Source organism: Lactuca virosa, chromosome 5, assembly GCF_052849685.1.
Source record: "Lactuca virosa cultivar CGN04683 chromosome 5, Lactuca_virosa_CGN04683_v6, whole genome shotgun sequence".
NCBI lineage: Eukaryota > Viridiplantae > Streptophyta > Magnoliopsida > Asterales > Asteraceae > Lactuca > Lactuca virosa.
This window is the reverse complement of record NC_136430.1, coordinates 413,756,941-413,783,856: the sequence shown is the minus strand read 5'-3', so window position 1 is coordinate 413,783,856 and position 26,916 is coordinate 413,756,941. Positions and strand designations below refer to the sequence as shown.

General features: G+C 34.1%; 3 protein-coding genes, 1 long non-coding RNA gene and 1 pseudogene across 6 annotated transcripts; all 5 read right to left on the bottom strand.

Annotated features, from left to right (window-relative positions):
* Window positions 1-347: 347 nt before the first annotated feature.
* On the bottom strand, window positions 348-993 carry LOC145110836 (kirola-like; annotated as a pseudogene).
* Window positions 994-15,565: 14,572 nt separating this feature from the next.
* On the bottom strand, window positions 15,566-16,446 carry LOC145112639 (kirola-like). The gene is given in 2 exon segments (XM_079048780.1): window positions 15,566-15,840; window positions 16,221-16,446. Coding segments are annotated over 2 exon segments (480 nt in total). The 3' UTR covers window positions 15,566-15,586.
* Window positions 16,447-17,830: 1,384 nt separating this feature from the next.
* LOC145116582 (kirola-like) lies at window positions 17,831-19,413 on the bottom strand. Its single transcript, XM_079052915.1, has 2 exons — window positions 18,512-19,413; window positions 17,831-18,364 (listed from the first exon to the last, which is right to left on the bottom strand). Exons 1-2 carry the CDS (start codon window positions 18,696-18,698, stop codon window positions 18,093-18,095), a joined length of 459 nt encoding a protein of 152 aa, XP_078909041.1. The 5' UTR covers window positions 18,699-19,413; the 3' UTR covers window positions 17,831-18,092.
* An 893-nt stretch (window positions 19,414-20,306) lies between these two features.
* On the bottom strand, window positions 20,307-23,409 carry LOC145116430 (uncharacterized). Of its 3 annotated transcripts, XR_013712083.1 has the most exons (7): window positions 23,187-23,409; window positions 23,020-23,106; window positions 22,752-22,941; window positions 22,538-22,605; window positions 22,075-22,208; window positions 21,908-21,976; window positions 20,307-21,806 (listed from the first exon to the last, which is right to left on the bottom strand). It is a non-coding gene; the product is annotated as an uncharacterized LOC145116430 (long non-coding RNA). The 3 variants fall into 3 exon arrangements; XR_013712082.1 differs by having other exon boundaries at window positions 22,538-22,941; XR_013712081.1 differs by having other exon boundaries at window positions 22,075-22,941.
* Window positions 23,410-25,650: 2,241 nt separating this feature from the next.
* On the bottom strand, window positions 25,651-26,878 carry LOC145116252 (kirola-like). The gene is made up of 2 exons (XM_079052610.1): window positions 26,640-26,878; window positions 25,651-26,145 (listed from the first exon to the last, which is right to left on the bottom strand). Exons 1-2 carry the CDS (start codon window positions 26,821-26,823, stop codon window positions 25,874-25,876), a joined length of 456 nt encoding a protein of 151 aa, XP_078908736.1. The 5' UTR covers window positions 26,824-26,878; the 3' UTR covers window positions 25,651-25,873.
* Window positions 26,879-26,916: the final 38 nt, after the last annotated feature.

Here is a 26,916-nt window from a genome sequence, read left to right as displayed (position 1 = left end):
ATTGCTATTTTCTCTATATTATTTGTGTAGATTGATCATAAATAGACAAATAATGAATAATTTGTTTTAACTGGAAATCCAAAGACAGTTTCTCACAACACCAATTATTGGGAAACGAGAATACTGATGCATTTATAAATACATCGAATATCACATTACTTCAAAGAGATTCTTGTATAAAATACTACACCCCCGGGCATGTTTCTCTCCTTATTCACCATCTATGTATACGTACGTAGTAATTTATTCTTTCATTCAATTTAAGAAACATGCACACATACATGCATTAAGAGACTAAAAAGAGAACCTCCCTCCATTAATTTCCTTCTTTTATTAATTAATGTGGAAGTAGAAGAACTAGAAGTTGCAGAACTACTTAATTAGTGCTGCCATGGCCATGGGCATCCAAGTCCTTGACCAGATCACAAAGGTAGTCCATCAGAGAAGTTGGATATGGTACACTCACATCAGGCTTCTCAAACTCAAAGGTCCAAGTAGCCACCTGTCCATCACCCTTTTGTTCAACATGCAATATGATTGTAAAGCTCTTGTATAGCTCCTCCACTAAATCTCCTCCGATCCGATTACCTTAAACACAGCCATGTGGTTTTCCTCATTCACTGCTTCAATTATCTGTTTACAAATTTTTCTTTTTCCCTCTTAATATTTTTCAAGCAGAGATCAATGCAAAAGAAATTATCGTTAGTCGGTATGTCATATATAGTTTTGAACTAATGATCCATGATGCATTATGTACTATCCAAATCAATGAAATAACCAGAACTAGGATTTGGTGTATGAAGTACCATGAGTGTAGTGCCAAGAGATGACAGATCCAACGGCTCCCCTTTCACCATCATGCAGTTCACAGTCATGAACCTTATTAGGGGCTATTGCAACTATCTCGTGGGGTTTGTGCCTGAAGAGATCATGGAATACATCTCCCTTCTTACTGATCTCTACATAACCAATTAACTTTCCAGATAGAGCCATCGATCTCTTATGTATTTAACTAGATTATGACCCGCGTATAACGCGGGGGACATATAAAAAAATACATATAAATGCAAAACTAATCCTAATAATTAATCAATGTTTTCAAAAAATTATTAATTTACAAGGATAGATGTTTTATTTGTAAAATTATAATGATTAGTTAAAATTAATATATACATTGGAATATCTGATCGACGTTCTGTATGTGTGGATATTTGATATAACATAGGTGTACAATAGTTAATTTAAACTAATCATGCAAAATGTTTCGAAGATACGAACGTTGTTTAAAAATTGTAATCTTAACCATATATATATGTGCTAATATTGATTCTTGTAATTGTGATTTACACGGTATAGACAACATCAACATCAATTTTTTTTTTGTTTTAATTTTGCTAAGTTTTTTTTTTCATTTAATAGTACTTATTATATGTGCTACTTTGCCTCTAAAACCTGAAAGAAAATTCTAAGTAAAATAATGACTATAAACAATAATTACTTAAAACTTACATCAAGAGACATTCAAACGATAACCAATTCCAACGCTTGAAAAGGCTTCAGCACCATCAGCTAAATTGTCGGGTAGAAACTATAAAAAAAATAGTCAAAATGTTGAAAAAAAACTACAAATTGACATTTTTAGCATTCTTTAGAAGATAAGATACTATATAATGGATAACAATATTATAGAGTGAGTACCTTCTTTGCCAACTTTCTCCATGGCGTTAGCAATAAGTTCACCGATCTCCCTTTCTCTACACATACACACTCTTCTTTGAGCTTTTTTTGTTCCTAGACGATAACTGAATGATCGTTTATTGTTTATATTGTAACACCCAATGTTTTCAAAACAATTTTTCACTTTTTAAAACCATATAAATTCATCCACAATTGCTTTCAAAAACAATGTATCAATTTTATCTCACTACAAATCCCAAGATCAAATCATAATAAACTCTGCGGGTGTGTATACAGATCATGCCGGCGCCTTCCCGCGATCACCACTGGTACCTGAAACACATAACACATAACACCGTAAGCATAAAGCTTAGTGAGTTCCCCAAAATACCACTCTAACACATATTAGCCACTCGAGGCTATGACTCTGCTGACCCTCTGGTCAGTGTGTCTCAGTGGGACCCTCCAGTCCCAACTCTCTGTGGGCTCTTTAGCCCTAACTCTATGGACCCAAAGGTCCTAACTCTGATAACTCTGGGTCATGCATATCACATATCACAATAAATCTCAACACATAAATAGCATACAAATACACTGGCACATAACTATAGAACATAACACACATTAGCCACTCGAGGCTATAACTCTGTGGGCCCTTGGGCCCTAACTCTGTGGACCCTCTGGTCCTAGCTCTTTGGACCTTCCGGTCCTAACTCTGGTATACACACAGCATAAATCACATAGAAATAATGCCGTGCCACAAATCACATAGATAGCATACAATAACTCTGTCACATAACTCTGTTACCACTCTAGGTAAAGTATAGTGAGAAGACTCACCTCGGGTAACTCGGTAAAGCTCGAACTCTGTAAAATCAGGTATAGCCTCCGCCTAATCATGTAAAATATATACTCTCAATCAATACATCTCTCAAGACTAGACTATTCCTCCTCTTAGTACTCTCAGAAGGGTAAAAGACCATTTTACCCCTCTCATAACTCAAAGGCCCCACTATAGACCAAACCCTAAAAGTCAACCAAAAGTCAACCCTCCGGGTTACGCTGCGCGTACCAGATGTGTACGCTGGGCGTACCAGGCAGTCTCTCAGAATCGGGGAACGCCACCCCGTACGCCGCGCGTATTGGGATTACGCCCGGCGTAAATCCCAGTTTCAGTCCCTTAGCTCTTGAGGTCTTAAACAGTTAAGACTCACGTCCAGCTTTTAGATCTGACCATTTTTAAGCCTCTTAATCCATAAAGTCGATGACTTTAAGCCTTTGCATGGCTGAACAAGTCACTAACACCCAAAATATACCATTTCCTAACACTAGAAAGCCCAATACTCAAGCATAATCTCATATCAGCGACCAAGATAGAAACTTTATGGATCTAAAACATAAATATCACTGAAAGGGGACAGATCTTGGACCATGGAGCACCTTACACTCATAAAGTCTCCACCTTTGGGACTTTTAACCCTAGAAATGGCCCATGCAACAACAAACCAAAAGAAGAGGAAAGCTTTGAACTTTATACCTCTAAAAGCAGCTCCTTCCTCTGTAGATCTCAGATCCAAACTTGCACTTCAAGCTCTAGCCTCCACAAGCTCCTCTCCTTCTTCTTCACTAACACCCCAAGGCACTTTTAGCTCCAAAATCACACATACTCACTAAGGACGATGGGAAGTTCTCTCTTAGGGTTTTACTCACTGCTAGGGAGGCTGAGAAATGAGCCTTAGCATCCAATATATAGGGCACAAGTCTGAAATTAGGGTTTGCACCTGGACACATTACGCCCAGCGTAACCCTGGGTACGCCCAGCGTACTCAGGCGAGTCCGCGTCCAAAATAAGCGCATGAGTACGCGCAGCGTACTCTTGAGTACGCCCAGCGTACTCATTTGCTACCAATTCCTCTTAAGGGCTTAACTTGACACTTTGAATAAAAGAAGGGCTAAATAGTTGTACCTGAATTTCGGGATGTTACATATATAATCTCACTGTCATGAAATATGGATGCAAAACATATGTTGCTTCCATCATGTTGATTAAATCTACAAATTTGATTCGTATAGAAAAGAATGAAAGAAGCATCCCAGTTTTCAGATATTGTTATTTTCCACGTTTAATAAACATTTGAATGAAAGCACATTAATATATTCTGGTTAGGGAGGATAGAGTCATGGTAAAATTGGGAGGTACCATTGGTACCTCCAAGACACCACTCCAGCTTGAGTGGACTAGGAGGAGTGGGTTGTTTATATAGCTTCACTAACCCGCTTCACTAACCCGCTTCATACTCTCTCTCTCTCTCTCTCTCTCTCTCTCTCTCTCGCTCTCGCTCTATCTCTCCTCTTGTACCATGTGTCTTAAAACTCATACCTTAGTTTTTTTGTATTTTTTTAAATTGAGTGGGTTGAGTGGGTTGAAAAAGATAAAGTTTTCATGTGTTGTGGGTTGGAAAAGATGGAAGAGAGAGGAGAGGGAAGAGCTTATATGGTAGTGGGTTCATGAATGATGGTTTCCATATTGAATGGTAAAGATAATGTTATTAATTTAAATAAAATGTTTCAATATAATAATCAATAATCTAAAAAAACAACCCCGTTTAAGTACACTATCAAATATAATCAAAAGCTTCAATTGTCTATCTAAAACACTTACAACTCAAAATTTATTGAAATAATCGATGACGTTAAAAAATTGAAAACAGTCTCTGACTCTTACAATTCCAGACAATGAAAATCAGAAATTTGGATCAAATAAAATATTATGACATATTGAATAAGCATAATCAAAAGGTGGTAAATATGTTGTAGATACAGAAGGTAATAAACAATAAAATAAAAAAATTATATTAAAAGGACCATTATACCCTTGTCTCTTTCATAAGGAACCAAAAATCAAAAATATTCGTTTGTACTCTTTAATAAAGTGTAATATTTAAAGATTTACCAAATTACCCTTGATCATAGACAGGGTTGATCATACCTTTTAGCCATCACATGTAGAACATTAAAAAAAATAGAAGAAACGTTATAAAAAAAATAAACTATAGTTCTGATATCTCTTCTAGGGTACATATGATTATTGAAATTAATGCGAATAAAAATCTTCAATATTCAAGTGGTTCTGAATATAACTACCCTCCAGTTTTAGGGCTTTCGACTTCACCCCAAACCCAAGTAGAAACGGTCCCTCAAATACTCTAAAAAACTTGAAAGATTAAAATATACACAAAAAAAGATGAAAAATGGGGAAATGAACTTTCAAATATAACAACAATATTTTATAGACAATACTACGAACAAGCTAGAAACATGCAAATAGAGATGAAAGAACATCATAATTAGATTAACATCATACAATCATTTAGTCTTATCTTTCTTCTTCCCTTATAGGAGTTTATAAAACATTTCTATTTTGTGATGGATTTCGGAATTACTTTTTTTGAGATATGTGAGGTTGCAAAGAATAAAACAACAAAGAAATGGAAATGATATGTAATCGTAAAAGCCAGATAATAGAATGAGTAATTCCGTTCCAGAAACATGTTTGTGAGGCACGGAACGGAACATAATGAAATTTTAATACGATTTTTATGTTATATATTGCAATTTAAATTATAAAGATAATCTTTCACATATCTTTGTTTAGTTATTATTATGTAATTAAAAAAAGGTTATATTGCAGCTTTTATACTAATGTTTTATCTTATTGCTGAGAAAACCTAGATACTCACAATGTTCCCAACCCTATTTTCAAGAGTGTAGGATATACCCATTTATCCTTGAGAAAGTAAACTCAATAAGAAAATTTAAACCAGTTAAACGAAGGAATAAGGTTGTGCAAGGTTCTTATTATACTTCTCAGCATGCCCAGACAACGCGAGTACTTGCATAACATCAAGTTCACAACTAAAACGTATTCCAAAAACACAAAACGAAAATTAGCAATCTGAGTTCTATGTATCTCTCCTTTGAAAAAACAGAATAATATGTAATAGATAAATTAGAAGACAATTTTTCAAAAAAAAAAAAAGAACCTACTAAGCAACCAAAAGTAATCAATCATAAACATTTTCCAATAAGGTTTATCGAGGTAATCTATTTACATGGTATACTAAAACTTTGTATTTTCTTTGCTATTGAGTCTAAAATATGTTTTATAATATTAAAAAGGGATCGGTGAATAACTCCTTTCTGAGAGCCCAATTTGTGTTTTTATAAAAAGATGTTTTTAACAATAAATCAAAACAAATATCACTACTGGGTTTTGCTGAGTTGTAGGATATATGGATCACTCACTGGTATAAGGGTTTGAATTTCATCTCTAAATCCAGGAAGGGATCAAATGGGTTAAGCATTATAGACATTGACTCGGGTATATCTTCCATTCACGATTTCGTAAGCTATAAAAAAAATCATTGACTAAACACATATACAAAAAACGTAAAAATAAAAAATAAAATCGACATATACAAATTCAGTACCTAGTGGACATATCTTCCAAATCGAAACAATGGATGAGAGGTAGTGGTGCTATTGTGTCCATCTTTTTGCTCTCAGATACCTATATCTTAAAAAATCAAAATCAACAATACATATCATAAGAAGAAAAATCGAAGCAGATTTAGAAAACGTAACCATTATTGATCTAAACTTAAATCGAAAGGTTTTATAGATTGGAACTTCATAGTTGAAACAGAATAAAATAAACATAATCTAAAACTTAACCAAAATCGATCTAAACTACGATCAAATTAAAGTAGAATCCAAATAAAATTTATCTCTATGTCATTCCTAATTCTTCCATGATGATCGAACACAAGATTGATCCATACAGATCGACGCCCACAAGTATTCTATTTCTTCTTTCCCCTATTTTCTTCTCCAGTACAAAACTTAGGTTAGATAGATTATGTAAATAAATGAGGAGAGAGTGTAGGGGTACTGGTAATAAGGGTGCGGTGGGGTATTTTTTTCATTTTATTTTTGGTGAGATTTAATTGTCATTAATAGAATTCTTAATTTAATTCATTTTATTTTTGGTGAGATTTAATTGTCATTAATAGAATTCCTAATTTAATTAATTTTACTTTTTGATGAGATTTAATTGTCATTAATAAACTTTCTAATTTAAAACGTAATATACGTTTTATAAATTTGGTGGACAAAAATAAAATGACTGACAAAGATGATGTCAGCAAATAATCCAATAGTGGAAAATATAGGATTAAAATGCAATCAATGATTTTGATTTCTTCAGTTTAGAATTAAAGATTCTCTTTTAATAATATTTAGAGATATTTTAATGCCACAACCCTTCAACCACTTACATAGAAGAAGAGACAGTCGAGGAGTTTTTAAGGAAACTATGGCCGATCACACTTGGCCTTATATACAAAATTTTGGCCACCCGGCCGGTCCCCACATGTATAATTTTAGTATTTTTTGCAAAGTCTAATTATTTTGCATTTAGTACGGAAAAGTAACATCTCATTAAATACTCACGTCCACTGTTGGTTGATAATCAATTGCGTAATTCAAATTATTCAATGTGAAGAAATTGATGTCGTTCATGATTGAAGCAGTTGCACCACGTGGTGCAAGCCTTGTACTCTACGTCACTTTTGGTTGCCAAATTAAAAAAATGTGAAGCTAATTGAACTGATGTTTTCCATGTCAGGATCAACGTCCAATAATCTAATCATCATGATTGTTCTCCATGTCGATCAGGATCAAATGCATTTTTGACTTGCAAGATCAAATTATAGTTGATGTTCTACGTGCCATCTTCTCGTCTTCTTTCATTCTGTGTCTGTGCTACACTCTATTTCTATACGATTTTTCAAAGCAACTATGTACATAGTTCAGTAATGATTGAATTTCTCAATATAATTTACTCTTTATTTGGGTTCTTTTACAAGTTGTTTCCAAAAATGAAGCTGCAAATTCTGATTTATTAATGTCAAAAGTTCGTTGGCACCATGTTTCTCATAAATCGGCATCTCTGGTCCAACCTTCTCGAATCGACATGCTCCAGCTGGGTCCAAAATTTCAGGCAATTCATTATTCGTCCCAATCTTCAAGACTAATCCACAATCATCATTATCTACGTATTTAATACATTGTCCAGCAGGGTCAAAACTTTCAACCAATTTATTATCGGCCCACTCTTTGAAAGTAACCCACGATCAGCATTATTTATACACGACAGTCACACCACACCACAATCAATGTCAATATTAATTAAATATGCGACCATATTCAGCCCATCGTGTAAAGATGAACCAATTATATATATATATATATATATATATATATATATATATATATATATATATATATTAAAGTTAAGAAGAAAATGAATAGTAAACTTGTCATTTTTTTGGCAGAATTGGTCCGTGTATTATTATTGGGCTTCAAAGTTAGGAATAATAAATTTGGATGTTTTTTGGCAACTTTGCTCCTCATTCTTTAACCATTTTGACATTTTTGATCCTTGCAACCAATATTTTTACACTTTTTAGGAACCTTTTAATATTTAAAGTTTGGCCACAAAACTTTAACGGTTTGACAACTTTAATCCCTTATCTAAAAAGTTGCAAATTCCTACCCCTTTAATTCTTTAGCCATTTTGACACTTCTGGTCATTGCAGTCAAAACTTTTACATTTTTTCATAAAAACTTGATGTTTTTTGGCAACTTTGCTCCTCATTCTTTAACCATTTTGACACTTTTCGTCCTTACAATCAATATTTTTACACTTTTTAGGAACCTTTTAATCTTTAAAGTTTGGCCACAAAACTTTAACGGTTTGACAACTTTGATCCCTTTTCTAAAAAGTTGCTAATTCCTACCCCTTTAATTCTTTAGCCATTTTGACACTTCTGGTCCTTGCAGTCAAAACTTTTATATTTTTTCATAAAAACATGAAAAAAACAGTCCGGGGCAAAGTCCGGGCTTTTCATCCTTGCACTTTCTACGTCTGTCATATTTATCGATTCGCAAACAACATTGAAAGCTTCTGGCCCCCGCGTCGCGGGGGTAACCTTTCTAGTTAGTCAATTAACAATGTCCACATAATACAGAGGATTTAAAACGGAACCCTATCATGTATGAAACATTTCAGTTTAGAACCGAACCGGTGGTTTTGAATCAGATTAGTAACTCAAGCGTTGGAACCGGTTTAGGTGAAACCGGATTGCGAAATGAATCACAAGCATAGACATTGGAAAGTAATTTTTTTGATTTTTTTTCGCCAAACAGTCATATAGCCGTTGGTGAGCCTTTTATTGTCAAAATGACCCATTTGGCCCTGATTTGTTTATAGAAATTCATCCAAGTATATATATTTTTTCAGGTGATGAATAGATTGATGGATTTGTTTGGCTTAAGTTTATGTGGTAGATGAAAAAAGTGGACAAACTTTTTTTAAAATATAATTAATAAATAAATAACTCAAAAATAAACAAAAATAAATGGATAAATACAAAATAAACTTTTTTATATTTAAAATGGGATTCATTGTTAATACTTTAAGTTAATACTTTTAACCTAAAATATCATCATATCAAAAATATCAAACCATTTTCATAACTTCACTCAAAACATAAAAACACGGCGGGTGGTAAGAATTTAACTTTTAAAATCCGACCTCATTATCAAAAACAACCTCTTAAACCTGTCTTGTTAGCATTACAGTTGGTGAGCATAGTCGTTGTAAGAGTGACAATGTATTTAAACATGTTAGGACACAATGTTGTATAGAGCTTATACATATAGATATCATTTTAATATATATATATATATATATATATATATATATATATATATATATATATATATATATATATATATATATATATATATATCGGCAAAATTTAAACCATTTAAAATTTTGTGTTTATTAATTCAAATTAATCATGTGAGGACGCAATGTTAATAATTAATATAAACTGCTATTCAAATTTATAAACTATTATAAATAATATTTCAAATAAAAGAGGTATATCCAATATTTGAAAATCTTCATATTTGCGTTTCTTGCAAAACAAGCTAGGAAACTTGCCAAACAAGTGAGGGTTACAAAAGTGTTGCCTATTCAGAATTTGATGTAACGTTTTTTTTAGAAAATGTTGCATTAGGGTCTGCTGATGCAACCTTTTTTTTCTTCAGAAAACGTTGCATTAGGATCTGACTCATATGACAACGTCTAATGTAGCACATTTCACGATGCAACACTTTTTTCTAATAAACCCTACTTTCCATTACTAGGTTCAAGGTCATGGCCATTAAACCCTAGCCTAGGGCACAAGTAATCAAAATAACCATAGAAAACAAAAACAATAATTTCCCACCTTTTAAACCCTAGTTTTCGAAAACCATAACATGCAAACAAGATTTTACACAAATCAAATTGGACCTAATAGTGAAAATAACTACGAACTAATACATTGATATTATCTAAGAACATATAGTAGCGGAAGCATATAACAATTTTCTGGTGAAATATTCATACTCTTGTTGCAACTACTAAATAAATAAGAAACACATACCTCTTCATTGGCCAAAGATCTTCTAGCTTGTGATCTTGTTGTTGCAATATTGCGTAGATGCCAATGATCGAAAAGTAGAACCCCTCTAATCGAATTGCACCTAAGAACTCCAATTGAGAAAAGTGACAAACCCTAGGAGAGGGGAGATGAAAAAGCCAAACCCACAAATACTATAAGGGTTTAGTTTTCGTCAACCTTAGGGAGAGCAAGGGGAGGCCAAAATTTAGCTAGGGTTTCGAACATCTAGGGTTTGATCTCTAGCTCCTGATTTATAGGCTTCCAATTGTTTAATGCCAAAGTAGCCATCTTTTTGCTGAATTCGCCCTTGAATTGTTTCTATTAATTAAACATTTTAATTAATTAACATCCAGTCCCTCCAATTAATTAACTTCTAATTAGTTACAATTTAATTTCTAATTAATTTATCATACGATAACAAATTAATAAACTAATTTCTCCTAAATTATTTTTGTGTTTTAATTGCTCAATTAGGTTTTAAGGGTAACCCAAATATTAACAATAGTTATGACCTTGGACACTATTTCCAACATACATACATATGTTAAAGTACATGCAGTCACACATAACCATAGTTACACACACTCACAACCATATATATATATATATATATATATATATATATATATATATATGTGTGTGTGTGATCATATACATAGACACAACCACAATACTTGGAAATTTTGAACTCTTGTGAGTATAGTGAAGGTGAGAAGAGATATAAAAGTGAATTAAACATCAAAAAGTGATATAATTGATAAGAGAAAACATAAACAAATCAAATATATCACCAACTACAGATGAAGGTGAAGGTTAAATAGCTTCATATGTGTCGATAGTGAATACTCAAGAACTTTAGGTTAAAATCGATGGGTATAGAATGACACATTCTGTTAAAACAAAATTAGGAAGCAAATCGAATTGTTTTATTTAGTAAAAGATAGTTCAAGAGTACCTTTGTTGTTCCAATTCCCATTGATCTCACTACAAGAAATTAGGGTATTTACCCACACATAAATTACCTACACATATTAAATGTAGGTAGATACCTACACATATTTTTTTATGTGTGGGTAAATCTCAATAATATTTTTTAAGAACATCTACATTTAATATGTGTGGATAATTATTTTTAGTAACACAATGTAATTAGAAGGAAATTTGCCTCCAAGTTTGATAGTCGATTGTATGTTAAATTACCTACACATAGTATATCTTTTTTGTAATGTGTAGGTAATTGCCTACACATATTTAAAAATAAACATATGTGTAAGTAAATATTATGTTTTCCCAACACGTAATCTTAATCTATAAATGTGTATTTAAATGTATTACATAACTTCTAATCAAAAAATGACATGGTAAGTTAATTTCCTACACATATATAAAACCATAATATATGCGTAGATAATTATAACTAGTAGTTACAAATAATAGTTGCTAATTAAATTTGTAAGTAAAAGTTTTCTATTTTTGAAATGAAAAAACGACGTGTAAATTGATTTAAAAAAATAAGAAATAAATTAACAAAAAGGATATAAGATCACCGATCAAGACGTGGAGGAAATTGGCAATGAATTATCAGCGAATTATCCGGCCATTCTCCCCCAAAGCGGCAAAAGCCCATTCTCCCCAAATAATTTAAACTGTGTTTTCCCCTACCGTTAAATGTATATTGGCCAAAAAAAACCTAAATCCCGCTCATCTCGTAACACTCCTTCGTCGCTCACCGTTCTACAGCTTCACGATTTGCGTTTTAGCAATTACCTATTTTTCCCCACACTAAATCCCCTGCCGAAACAATTGAAATTATTAACTCGCGTTATCTTGTTGCCATCGTTTTTCCGACTGTCAGTGTTGACACTGTTTTCGACCAATAACGTCGTCTTTTTTTCTTGACGGCGCTTTCTTAGTGATCTCGTCTAGGTACTCTTGAACCCTCGCTTTGTTGTTTCTGCACTTTATTTTCTTTTGCCATTGACCGCCCTACATTTATCTTCTTTCTGTCTAGAATTTTTTAAATGCTTTGATTTGTATTGATATTGGTATGAAAAGTTGCGTAGGCTTTTATTATTACTGAAAAATTGTATTTATTTGTAATTGGGTTGAAATGTATTGTTGTTTGTAGGTGGAAATGGAGGTTGACGTGGTGATGATATGCAAATTGCTTGATTTGTAATTGATTGAAATATCATGTTCTTTAGTGTTTGTTCTCACAGATGGTGCAATATTTCATGTTATTATGTTACACTATTACTTTTTTGGTTTATGTAAGATTGAATTTCTCCTTTTCTTTTCCGTTTACTTTCATATTGACAGGATAAACTTTCATATTTACAAGCTTAGAGAGCTTTGAAGAGGAAGTCAATGGCTTTAATCAAGAGTATGTGCAAGGCTGTTTTTACCACCTTATATATAAGTTTTATTAATTGTAATAATTTTCCATGTGATTTGCTTATGTTATTTGTTAGTATATCTCAATGTAGCAAAAGTCGTTAGGTGCTAGTTGGGATGTTTCATTTCTAAACAAGTGTCATGGTCTCCTCACCCAAGAAAGCCGACTTATTACAAACATTCTATGTATTCTTCTTTTCAAACCACCAGGTATGTCAACATAATGTCAACTATTTTGACTTTACAGTCCTTTTCATTTACAAACTGGTCATCATTAATATAGGGAAATGAAGATGTCATGGTTCTGGCCACGAAGAGGAAAGCTAGTGACCAAGTGTTAATTGTATGTTTTAAGATGCAATTGACAAGTATCATAAGATCGGTCATGTGTGAAAAGAGTTTCGCATTGAAATGGATAAACTACTTAAAGCCTCTGGTCCTCTTGTTGCTATAGGAGTGCACCACAGTCGCTCGAATCTGATGCATCTTCGCTTCTTTGTGACTAAAGTTGACTATTACTCTAACCAACCACATCAACGTCAACAATTTCGTCCAAATGTTGGTGATGCTCAAGTCAAGTGTAGTAATATTTGCACACAACAAAGAAAAAAAGTAGGAAAATCTTATCTATATACAATGGTTGTGTTAGGTATATGGTCTTCAATTTCATGAAATCTTAGGGGGTGTTTGGCTTAGCTTTTCAAAGGCCAAAAGTCATTTTTGGAAAAGTTGCAAAAAGTCAGGTTTTCCCGACTTTTCCAAAAAGTTGATTTTCCTTCTATCCAAAATCCAAAAATAGCTTTTAAAAGTCTTTTGCCAAACATCTTTTACCATTGATCTTTTCCTAAAAAGACTTTTGGTCTCTCAAAAGCTAAGCCAAACACCCCCTTAGAGATAACTTTTGTTGATGTAATATTTGTAACAAAGATTAATGTATTTCCATTCCAAAAGAAGTTTTTTTTACCGTCAACTCCTTATTAAAAGCAATAATAATTTATGTTGTTAACTTTTATATTTTATTTATTTTGTTTTGTATATTGCATATATCTTATCTTTACCTACACATATAACAATTATTATCCACACATATCGAATGACACGTGTCACTAACACTTTGTATGGGCGTGCCACATAATTTGACATGTCATCGGCCACATCGTTGACAACTCAAACAATTTCTAGTACTTCTACTTACACATACTTACTAGTTTTAGCCACACATGTATGTGTAGGTATAACTTGCTCTATACTCACACATAACGAATGTGTAGGTAATGATCTATATATACAGGCATGAGCCAACATATAGTGACACTTAATTTAGGTATAGCTAAAGACAACTACCAACACATAGAGGTCTTCTAGCCACACATAACATGTGTGGGTAAACACCTAAATTTCTTGTAGTGTCTAGATGTAAAATAGAAAAACAAAACAAAACAAAACAAAACAAAGAGTTTCAGCTTAGAGGAAGAACACAAATAAAAAGTTTTAAATATGGAACAAAGTTCCAACTCAGTTCTGGAGTTCAAAAAATAAGGGTTTACCTGATATTGGATTATGAATGTCTTGCATATGAAAATGAGAGAAAAAGAAGGTATAAGGTGGCAACTCGAATAGAAAGTGGTGATGCCGAAGGAGATGGTGGTTAATGGAATTTGGTGATTTTCTTGAAGAGATGGAGAGAGGGGCAGAGAAACATAAGGTACAAATAGTGGCAAAGATAGCGATGAAGGTGAGGTTTGGTGTTGTTTTGAAGTCCGACAAACATGGAAGTCTGAACCTGAACTATAATGGCTTCCTCCAAAGTAACCGACACTACTTCGCCCACCCTTCCATTCTTCTCCTTACTCTCCATCCACCAAATTACTTCGCCCACCCTTCCATTCTTCTCCTTATTCTCCATCGATGTGGCTTAGAAGTTTTTGATGAGAGAGAAGAGGATAAATCTGATTTCTCCATACTAAATAGTTTGAGGAGGAGAGCTTAATAGTAAGCATATGAAGAAGAGTATTCATAGGGATATCATGTTCTGTTGCCATGGAGATCGAGAACATGGACAGAAAAACCAGTAGAAAAAAAAAGAGGCGTAGTTAGGATTTTTGTTTTAGAAGAAGGATCTTTTATTTGGTTGATACGATATAAGACGTATGACCCCAATTCTTTTCATATATTTTACAAAAGATTACAGGGCATATAAATACAAATAATGAGAAGATAAAAAAGGAAAATACAACAGGATAATAAAGAATAGAATCAATATAAAAAAGGGAGATTATCCGTTATCGTTGATAGAATCTCCGATCTAGGAAAGAGATTTTATTGTCGGACGCCTACATACCGAACCACCACTGATCTCCTCCCCCCGCATAACCGCCACTGAAATCCGCCGCCATTGATTATACTCTACTCATTTTGATTTTGATCTTCGTTTTCTGTTTGGATCTATTTTTAGGTTAGGATTTTTTATTCAAATCGAGTGATAGAGAATGGTGGTGAATGGTTTCTTCAAGATCTATGTTTCTTGATTTTAGGTTTTGATGACCACACATAGAAAATAAATCCAGAAAAATAGAAGGATTAGCTTATGTGACAAACCACATAAACCAATCCTATAACTTGTTAAAATAAATTACCTAAATATAACCGAACCTGCATAGTTGACTTACCACACAAGACAATAATGAATTATTTGTTTTGGAAATCTAAAGACAGTTTCAAACAACACAAATCATTTGGAAACAAGAATAATTATACATATATACATCATACATTACATTACTTACAAAAAAGATTCATGTTTACGCCAGTAGCACCACCCATTTCTTACTCCTTACTCACAAGCGACGTGGTTTATTATTTCAATCGGAGAAAAACACATTCATATCGACTGACACTTAACTTCCTTACGTTTTCTTCTTTAAGTCGAAGTTACATCACTACTTAGTGCTGCTATAGGTATCCAAGTCCTTGATCAGATCACAAAGGTAGTCCATCAGGGAAGTTGGATATGGTACACTTGTGTCAGGCTTCTCAAACTCAAACGTCCAAGTAGCCACCTCTTTATCACCTTTTTTGTCAACATTTAGTATGGTTGTAAAGGTCTCGAATAACTCATCCACTAGATCTCCTCCGATTACCTTGAACACAATTATGTGTCGTTTCAGACGGAAATCCATAACTAACTGTTTTACTGACGATCGGAAAGAAAAGTACCGACGAATTACCAGCAGACTGTTTTACCGACCGACGGATAAGTACTTTGACCAAGTTTAACTTATTTATTGAAGGAAAGTGGTTGAACAAATTTAACATTTTTATTCCTATTGATTTCCGTCTTTGATCCATCGCCAAAGTTAGGGTTTATGTTTTTGTCACTGGTTTGTCGACCACTACTAGAGTACTAGGTATTCATTCCGTGATTATCGACGATCTATTATGTCAATAAAAAATTAGGGTCCCTTCTGGTAGTGATATATATTATAGTTTTGAACTAGACAACTATTTATGATTTTCTATCCAATTTTCAAACCATAAAGACACCAGATTCTACAAAAATTATTAAACATGTACAAATGGATAAAGAGCATGATTAGGGTTTGCCCTATTACATACCATGAGTGTAGTGCCAAGAGATGACAGATCCAACGACCCCCCTATCACCATCATGCAGATCACAACCATGACCCTTATCAGGGGATATCACAACTATCTCGTTCGGGTTGTACCTAATGAGGTTGCAGATATCCTCCTTCTTACTGACCTCAACATGACCAATTAACTTTCCACATAGAGTCATCTCTCAAATTAATGTCACAACCCTAAGCCACTTGTTTACAAGATAGAGTTGATGAGTCTGTGGAAAATGTTGCCAACAACGTTGGCTTGAAATACAAATTTTTGGTTGCTTTATACAGCATTAATAGTTTGATAAACTTACTTAATATTTTTAAGACAACACTTTGTAAACGTATAACACAATAATGTAACCATTTTTTCTTGTTTTTAAGGTTGCAATTTTGTATAATAATTTATTATCTATAACCTTAAATATATAATGTCACTCACAATCCCAGTATATTATACATTCTTGCCACAAAGGAAAATGCTCTAGACCTTTACGGGTTTTAATGGTTAAATTGCAAGAAAAAAAATCAAGAGTAACATTTTTGTCAATATAACCGAAATATAGAGATTTTTTTTTTGTAGATTTCCTTTTTTTTTTCTTTTACCACAACTATAAAAGATATATTTTTTTCTTTCATCACATAAATTTTAAACTCCCATTACTTTTAAATTTTCTTTCTAATAATTATTAAACCATTGTCATTTTAAAATCACACATTTTAATAATTTGTATAAAACGCTTAATTGTTTAATTTAAATATAACATTAAATGGTTAAATTAAATCGAAATGACAGTATACTATAAAAAACACATTTTTTCTTTCATCAGATGCATTTGAAACTTTAATGACTTTTCAATTTCTTTCTAAATATAAATCAATTTCATCAAAGATGTGTACCAATATTTTTGAGTTGATGAACCGATTGATATATTGTTTGGATTAATTAATTAAGTTCATCCATATATTCCCGGTGGTGGTATGCTACATGAGGATTCTATCTTTGGAATATAGACGGGGTTTTTTCATAACATCAATTAAATATAATCTTACGAAATAATTTTAAATCATAAAGATACAAAACATGTAGAATTTATGTTTGTCAAGCAGCAAAACAAGATGGAATTGAGAAGTGACATCGTAAATATATACGAGGAAGATAATATTTCCGATGAGACAACGATTAGTTGCGTAAACATGTGTTTTATCGTGATATTAACAGAGACTTGGTCTAATTAAATAATGATATATATTAATTTGTTTGAGTTATGTGCCATATTGCATAATGTTTAGTATTTTTTTTAGTGCCTAGTTAAATAATTATATGTAATAATTTGTTTGACTTATGTCTCATGCGTGTTGCATAATGTTTAGTTTTTGTAGTCCTGCATTTTTATATTGCAACTTACTGGTTTCTTATGAGCTTAAGGCTATTTTAGTATGTTAATTTATTATTGTTGTTTTCTCTATATTATTTGTCTAGATTGATCATATATAGACAAATTATGAATAATTTGTTTTAACTGGAAATCCAAAGACAGTTTCTCACAACACAAATTATTGGGAAACGAGAATACTGATACATAAATACATCACAATATCACATTACTTCAAAGAGATTCTTGTATAAAATACTACACCGCCGGGCATGTTTCTCTCCTTATTCACCATCTAGGTATACGTACGCAGCAATTTATTCTTTCATTCAAATGAAGAAACACACATACATGCATTCAGAGACTAAAAAGAGAACCTCCCTTCATTAATTTCCTTCTTTTATTAATTAATGTAGAAGTAGAAGTAGAAGTTGCAGAACTACTTAATTAGTGCTGCCATGGGCATCCAAATCCTTGACCAGATCACAAAGGTAGTCCATCAGAGAAGTTGGATATGGTACACTCACATCAGGCTTCTCAAACTCAAAGGTCCAAGTAGCCACCTGTCCATCACCCTTTTGTTCAACATGCAATATGATTGTAAAGCTCTTGTATAGCTCCTCCACTAAATCTCCTCCGATTACCTTAAACACAGCCATGTGGTTTTTCTCATTCACTGCTTCAATTATCTGTTTACAAATTTTTCTTTTTCCCTCTTAATATTTTTCATGCAAAGATCAATGCAAAACAAATTATCGTTAGTCAGTATGTCATATATAGTTATGAACTAATGATCCATGATGCATTATGTACTATCCAAATCAATGAAATAACCAGAACTAGGATTTGGTGTATGAAGTACCATGAGTGTAGTGCCAAGAGATGACAGATCCAACGGCTCCCCTTTCACCATCATGCAGTTCACAGTCATGAACCTTATTAGGGGCTATTGCAACTATCTCATGGGGGTTGTGCCTGAAGAGATCATGGAATACATCTCCCTTCTTACTGATCTCTACATAACCAATTAACTTTCCAGATAGAGCCATCGATCTCTTATGTATTTAATGCCACAGCCCTTCAACCACTGATATAGAAGAGACAGTTTAGGAGTTTTTGTGAAAAATATGGCCGATCACAGTTGGCCTTATATACAAAACTTTGGCTATTAGTTTCTGCAAGTTCTTATCTCGCATTTAATACGGAAAACAGATATCTCATTAAATACTCACGTCACCTGTTGGTTGATAATCAAATGCGTAATTCAATGTAAAGTAATTGATGTCGTTCATGATTGAGTTGCACCACGTGAACTCGTGGTGCAACTGATAGCTTATTTTATTTCCTTATTTTTATTAGTTTATTTTAGATTTTTAGCTCTTTTTATTAGTATTGCATTGTATATTCTTTATTTTCTTTAGTATGGATCGTACCGGGTGCTTTTTATGTTGCATGAGGAATTTTGCAGGGTTTTGGAGCTTATTGCGATTGTGGATTAGAGTGAAGACAGACTTGTGGGCTCTCGAGGCGCTATTGGGCTTGGCGGATCCACCAAAGGAGATTTGGGCTTAAAAAGATAAAGGCTTGGATGAAGTGGGCTTGTGAAGATGGATCATGGATAATTAATTTTGGGTTTGGAGCATCCACATTTGAAGATAAAAGATGATTGGCTGATTTGAATTACATGGATATGGAGGGGACCAAAGGAATCTTTGGTAGTGGAAGGGTGGAGTGGTGGAATGAAGGACCAATAGCATAACAACAACATTTGCGCAGGTGGAATTTTCGTCGCGCGGGTACCCGCGCAACTGCCCAGTTTGGGCATTTTGGTCATTTAGCTCACCATAACCTTGGGGGATCAGATCTAGCAGCCATAACTTCGATTTTACACCATTGGAGACTTGTAGGAGGCGATTTTTGAAGCTCAATACTCATTTCTCTTCATCTTTGCAAGATTTTTGGTAGCTTCTTTATGCAATTAGACTTTTGTGATTGTTGTTCTATTGCCATGAGTGGCTAAACTCTTTATATTGGTTAACTTTGGTTAAAACCTTTGAATGTTTGTGGGTTTTTGAAGGATTCATGCTAGATTATCAATTATCTTATGTTTATGGTTCTAGATCATATTTCTTATGCTTGTTTAATGCTTTGATCATGAGCTTGGCACTTGAATGAGCTATTGTTAGTTTATTTCTTTGGTTTTGCATTGAATCATTGAATTAACTTAGAACAAGGGCTTTATGATGGTAAAAATCATCTCTAGTTTATGAATCATAGCTCCTTTATGGATGTGTAAGCATTGACATCCTCTAGGAATTGGGGATTCCTTCTTTCTTAAGGCTAATTAACTTCTTGGGTTCAATTGCTTCAATTAAACCCTTGATCTTGATTAAGAGGGTGTGTTGTGGGCTTCCCCAACCTCCATACTACCTAAGAGGAATCTTGGCATATCATGCTTCATGATTGCTATAACCAATTTGGGATGAATGATAAGCTTCATGTTGAATCCTAATGATAAGCACACAAATGTTCATTGTGTTGAATTGCCTTAGTTAACCAACTCTCTCCACTTTGTGAGCATCTCACTATCTTGCTTAATTGCAAGTTTTTAGTTATTCAAGTCTTTTAGTTTTCAAGCAATCATAACACCCCCCCCCCTTTTTTAGTTTAATTGTAGTTAGTTAGTTTATTTACTATAGTTCTTTTAGATTGCATTGGTGATTGAATACAACCATTTCCCCGAGGATCGATACCCCTTTTTACCATTATATTACGTTTTATTTGCAAACAAATGGTGTAATTTGCTTGGTGGACTTGACATTTCCCATCAAGTTTTGGCGCCGTTGCCGGGGAAGTTGGTTATTGTTATTTGATTGTTTATGCCTAGGTCTACAAGAACCGGTGAACTACTCTACAATCCGGAAATTGAAAAAGAAGCAAAAAGGTTGAAAAAGTTAGCCAAACAAGCAAAGCAACAACAACTCGTTCAAGCTTCTTCCTTTTCTCCACTAATCAACATAGAAGATCAAGTTCATACTTCAAGTGATACCGACACCGAGCCGAGTTCTCTAATTGTTGGTCATTCCTTTGAAGACATTCCGTTTGAAAACTACATAGCCATGAATCACACTCCACCTCACAATCCCAACCCAAACAATCAAGATGCCAATACCCCACCCCAACAACCAAGACAACAACAACAAGAGCCTCTCATTGATATGCCACCTTGGAATCAAGCCCTTCCTCAAAACCAACCTAATTATCAACCACCACAACCACCAAACCAACAATTCCACCAAAACAACCAACCTCAAAACAATGTTTTTCAAGTTCAACAAGTACATTATCCTAATCAACCCAATTACCAACACCCTCCAATGTACCAAAACCCAATGTACCCCCAACAACAACCTCCTTACAACCAATACCCTAACTACCAACCTTATCCACCACCAATCTACAATCCCCAACAATACCCATACCCACCTTACCAACAACATCCTAATTACTTGCAACAAACTCCCAATTACCCCAATCCACCCAATCCCCCTCAAGAGTTGACACTTCGACAAATGATGGAGATGGATGTTACTCACACACCTCTTGGTATTGTTTATCCCGCAAACCGCCGAGGGATTGAATTGAAGTCAAGTTTCATACATCAACTCACCAAGTTCCATGGTTTGGATAGAGAAGATCCTCAAAGGCATTTGAAGTCCTTTCATATGATATGTGTTAGCATGTTGCCCGAAAATGTGACATTGGATGATTTCAAGCTAACCGCCTTCCCACTCACCTTGGAAGATAAAGCTAGAGAGTGGTTATTCAACTTACCACCGGGATCTATTCACACATGGGAAGAGTTACTCAAAGCCTTCAATAGCAAGTTCTATCTCACCTCCCGAATTTCAAGCCAAAGAAGTGACATTTTGGGGATTCGTCAAGGGGAGAATGAGACTTTTCATGATTTTTGGGAGCGATTCAACAACTTATGTACAAGTTGTCCTCAACACAATATACCCGAACAACTACTTCTTCAACAATTTTATGAGGGTATGAATGAAAAAGATCGAAGGATGATTGATGCTTCAAGTGGTGGTGACATCTTCAACAAGACACCTCAAGAGATAAGATCACTTTTTGTAAGCCCCAAACACCTTCACAACATCAAGAAATAATACATTAAGATTCAAAATTTCACCGGTACAAATACTTTAGAGCAATCAAGAAGGTCGAGCAAAGTTATGAAATTATATACCAATTAATCGACTTTAGATGAAATTGAAAAGATATTCTAAATCTCTACCAATGACATGATCTTGAATCACTAATGCAATCAGATAAAAATAATACGTGCATCAGAATCATATCCATAATAAATATAAATCTTGAAGATGTGTTAAACGAATCAAAATACATGCATACCTTAATCAGTAAGAAACAACAACTATTTGTTGGCTTTGGGTAGAACTTGCATTGAGATGAAATCGTAGTACACAACTCGTGTGTAGACTCGCTTCTGCTAATGCATCTTGGACAAATTATCCTCATCGCTTCGGCTAAAACATCAAATTCCAAAAAGAGAAAAGATATTGCAGTATAACTCGAGGGCATACTCAAAAGGATTTGGATTTCTCTTTTTAGTACTGTAATCAGATATAACTTGTTTCTCTAATGAAGCAATGCTTTATTTTGAGAGAGTAGCACCAAAATGGATTAGGGATGTGATGTTATTTAGTAAGAGCATTTCTCGTATCTTTTTCAAAAATTGTACTTTTAACCCACTGACATCTATCCACCATATTTAGGTGAGGGAATGAACGGAAAATTTCTCATATTGATACGAGTCTTAGTCTCAATACAACTTGTTGCAAATAGAAGAGCTAACCTTATGGAACCGTATAGCTTATTGAACATGTCTTCTTTAACTTTTTCTACTTGGCAAAGAACAATTGTCTGCACAACAACAACAAAAAAAAGAAAAGAAAAAGATAATTTATTGTGAAACAGATGAGAGACCATGGAAGTAGAGATGTGGTGGCATTTAGTGGATAGCTTAATGAACGACATATGGAGTGTCATGACATTGACAATTTGTGAACCTGTTTCCTTAAGAAGCTTTGCAAAGTGCAAACCATTCTTTATCAAAGAACCATCCAGGGGCTACAAGCAGTGGTTTTGGCTGGATTCGTCTGTATAGATTGTCAATTATACCCCTGAGTTCAATTAAATCGTTCCCATACTGTTCAGCATGGACCATGGCACCAACACCATTACCACTCAACTCATTTCCTACACTAATAAAGAATATGAATGTACATATCATATATAAATAAAAACAAATTTAAGGATTTGAGATGAATGAAGTACCAAATTCCCATGAATGTATTTGATACCCTGAAAATATGATACCACCAAACCTTGGACTGCTTTTGTAAGAATCGGATTAGATAAATCCTGAAAATATGATACCACCAAAAAAAATTATTTTCATTTACTTTGTGTTACATATATGGAAAAGTGTGTGATGTGTTTACCAGATTTAGAGCAGATGACGATCCCCATGGGCAATGATTGTAGTTACACTTGTCATCAGGACACCAATCGATAGTAGCACAAATGTAATTTGCATCCGTATGTGATATTGGTAAAGTTCCATTAATTACAAGTTCTGACTCTTGAACATATTGTGCCGAAATTGCAGAAATCGATGCCAGAACTTGACTTCTAGCTCAGCCTGGTTACAATTTAGAGCAAAAAAGAAACTGTTAGGATGAATACAGAAGAGCAACAGTGTATGCTGCTTGAATGGCCGTGTTGATACCTTTTTAAGGAATTATACTTGTCTTTTGTTAGAAACAAATTATAGTGTTCTTGTAAAAGTGTAAAAAAGAAAAGAAAATATGAATTGTTTTTTTCGCTTTATATATCCGTGATTTGAGCAAATTTGTTCTTTCCAAAGAGCAATTTTCTTGTTGTGTTTAACATTTCGAGCAAAAATCACAACAGTTAAAGCTAAGTAACCGACAACACTATTGTTTAAACGAAACCTGCTTTGTTTGAATATCAAAAATCAGATCCCAATGCATTGATTAATAATATTATTTTAGAACGACATACGTCAAAATAAGATTCTTATAGGCCAAAAATTAACTCTAACAAATGGATTGAGTATGCAAAAACTGCATTTGCTGTTGATCCTCGGATTGCTTTCTTTTGTTTATAGAATTGTTAAATTGATTAAATGAGAAGACTGAAACTTCATAATATTTAAGATATTTCAAATGTATTTTTAAACAAATTACCTGTCATCTATGAGGTAGGGCAGTTCTCCTTTAAATCTCGTATTATTGTTCGAACACTCATATTGAAACCTAAAATCATAGACATATATTGTAGACAAATATGAAGATGGAAGCTTTGTTGTCACCAAATTGAAGATTAGGGTTCAAGAAATAGGTACTTACGCCTGTATTACAGTCGATGGGGGATACGTATATGTAGTGTCATGATTGAGTTGCCGAGAGAGAAAAGATGAAGACGATGAACAAAGGGGCGTCTGGGAAAGGAAGTCGACGAAAGGCTGATTCAAATTTGGAGATTGAATCCTGATTTCTTGCTATTAGTGTGCTGATTTATTGCTATTAGTGTGCTGATTTATTGCTATCAGTGTTAGAAATTTCAATAGCAGGAAATTACAACGAAATCAACAAAATCAAGATAAGATTTTTGAAAATTGATTTCATGCACTAATCAAGGGACCGAGATTTGAGGATGATTGAAGATTTAGAAGATAAATTCGTGATTTTCCGATTGAAGAGGAAATTATTTGACTGTATAAGTCCTAGAGGGATAATTTAGGAATTTTACTTTGATAAAATGAGCGGGAATATAAGCTAGGATAGGGCTTAGAGAATGCCACGTGGCATAAAAAATACTTACTTATTAGGATAGGGGATATACAACCATCTGAAAGGACCCAGGGACCAAAATGTCAATATCATAAACAATTGTGGCCAAAGTCTGAATGGAAAAAAGTTTACTGTTCATTTGGCTTTCCAAAAATTAATATGTATATATAATTAAAATACCTACCCACCACCAACACATCCTTCACCATCCTTTCTTTAATTGTTGGAACACACCCACAGCCACTGAAATTGCTACCTATAACATTACAAACCACAACATCTTCTTCCCTTACTCGACAACCTCCACCTCCACTGCAAAACCTTCAACTACTTCAAAACATGCAAAACCGTCTCACCAACAGGACCTAAAGGAGCCACTACCACCCGTTCATATTCCCGTGTGCTTTCTAAACCGATCAATGGACAAAAAGAACCTACAAGCAAGAAAAGAACAACATTTGGTCACTAGACGTTGGAGGTTTTGCAATTGGGAGGGATTTAGAATCTAGCCAGACATGGGGAAGGAGAGGAGTAAGGAAACGATGATGATAGCGATGATGGAAGTTGTCTTTTTTTTTTGTTTTGTTTTTTTTTTTTGACAAGATCTAGAGTGGCATATTTAATTATTCCAGCAAGGTCTGGAGCGACTTGCGTAATTTTTTCGGCGTGATCTCACTACTCGAATCTACGATCTAGGAAAGAGATTTTATTGTTGGAAGCCTACATACGGAACCACTACTGATCTCCTCCCCGGCATAACCGCCACTGAACTCCGCCGCCATTGATTCTACCCTACCCCTTTGATTTTGATATTCGTTTTCTATATGGATCGGTTTTTAGGTTAGGATTTTTTATTCAAATCAAGTGATAGAGAATGGTGGTGAATGGTTTCTTCAAGATCTGTGTTTCTTGATTTTAGGTTTTAATGACCAAATCCAGAAAAATAGAAGGATTAGCTTATGTTTTGACAAACCACATAAACCAATCCTATAACTTGTTAAAATAAATGACCTAAATATACCCGAACCTGCATAGTTGACTTACCACACAAGACAATAATGAATTATTTGTTTTGGAAATCTAAAGACAGTTTCAAACAACACAAATCATTTGGAAACAAGAATAATTATACATATATATGTCATATATTACATTACTTAAAAAAAGATTCATGTTTACGCCAGTAGCACCACCCATTTCTTACTCCTTACTCACAAGCGACGTGGTTTATTATTTCAATCGGAGAAAAACACATTCATATCGACCGACACTTAACTTCCTTCCATTTTCATCTTTACGTAGAAGTAACTCAACTAATTAGTGCTGCTATAGGTATCCAAGTCCTTGACCAGATCACAAAGGTAGTCCATCATGGAAGTTGGATACGGTACACTTATATCAGGCTTCTCAAATTCAAACGTCCAAGTAGCCACCTCTTTATCACCTTTTTTGTCAACATTTAGTATAATTGTAAAGGTCTTGTATAGCTCGTCTACTAGATCTCCTCCGATTACCTTAAACACAATTATGTGGTTTTCATCACTGGCTGCTTCGATTATCTGTTTTGAAATTTTCTTCTTTCCCTCTTATTACCATGCATAGATGCCAAGAAATATGTCATTCAATATCACTCTAGAAGAAGAAAAAAAGTCATGTGCGGCAATGGTTTCAGTCGGAAATCCGAAACTAAGGAAATCCGAAACTAATTAACCGTTTTACTGACAAAATATTTTGTTGGGAAAAGCCTCGTAGGTAATTATTACCGATGGAAATTTCTACGAAGTGTCGACGATCGGAAAAAAAAAGTATAGACGAATTACCGGTGGACTATGTTTACCAAATGAAGGATCACTATAAGAGTAAGGTATTCAGTTGGTAATTATTGACGAATCTATTCCGTCGATAAAAATAAGGGTCCCTTCTGGTAACGATATATGTTATAGTTTTGAACTACACAACTAGTTATGATGTTCTATCCAATTTCAATCCATAAAGACACCAGAGTCTAGAGAAATTCATTAAACATGCATGTATAAATGAACAAATAAAAACAAAATTAGGGTTTGCCCTATTACGTACCATGAGTGTAGTGCCAAGAGATGACAGATCCAACGGCCCCCCTTTCACCATCATGCAGATCACAGCCATGAACCTTATCAGGGGATATCACAGCTATCTCGTTCGGGTTGTACCTAAAGAGGTTGCATATATCCCCCTTCTTACTGACCTCAACATGACCAATTAACTTTCCACATAGAGCCATCTCTCGAATTAATGTCACAACCCTAAGCCACTTGTTTACAAGAGAGAGTTGATGAGTTTGTGGAAAATATGGCCAACAACGTTGGCTTTAAAT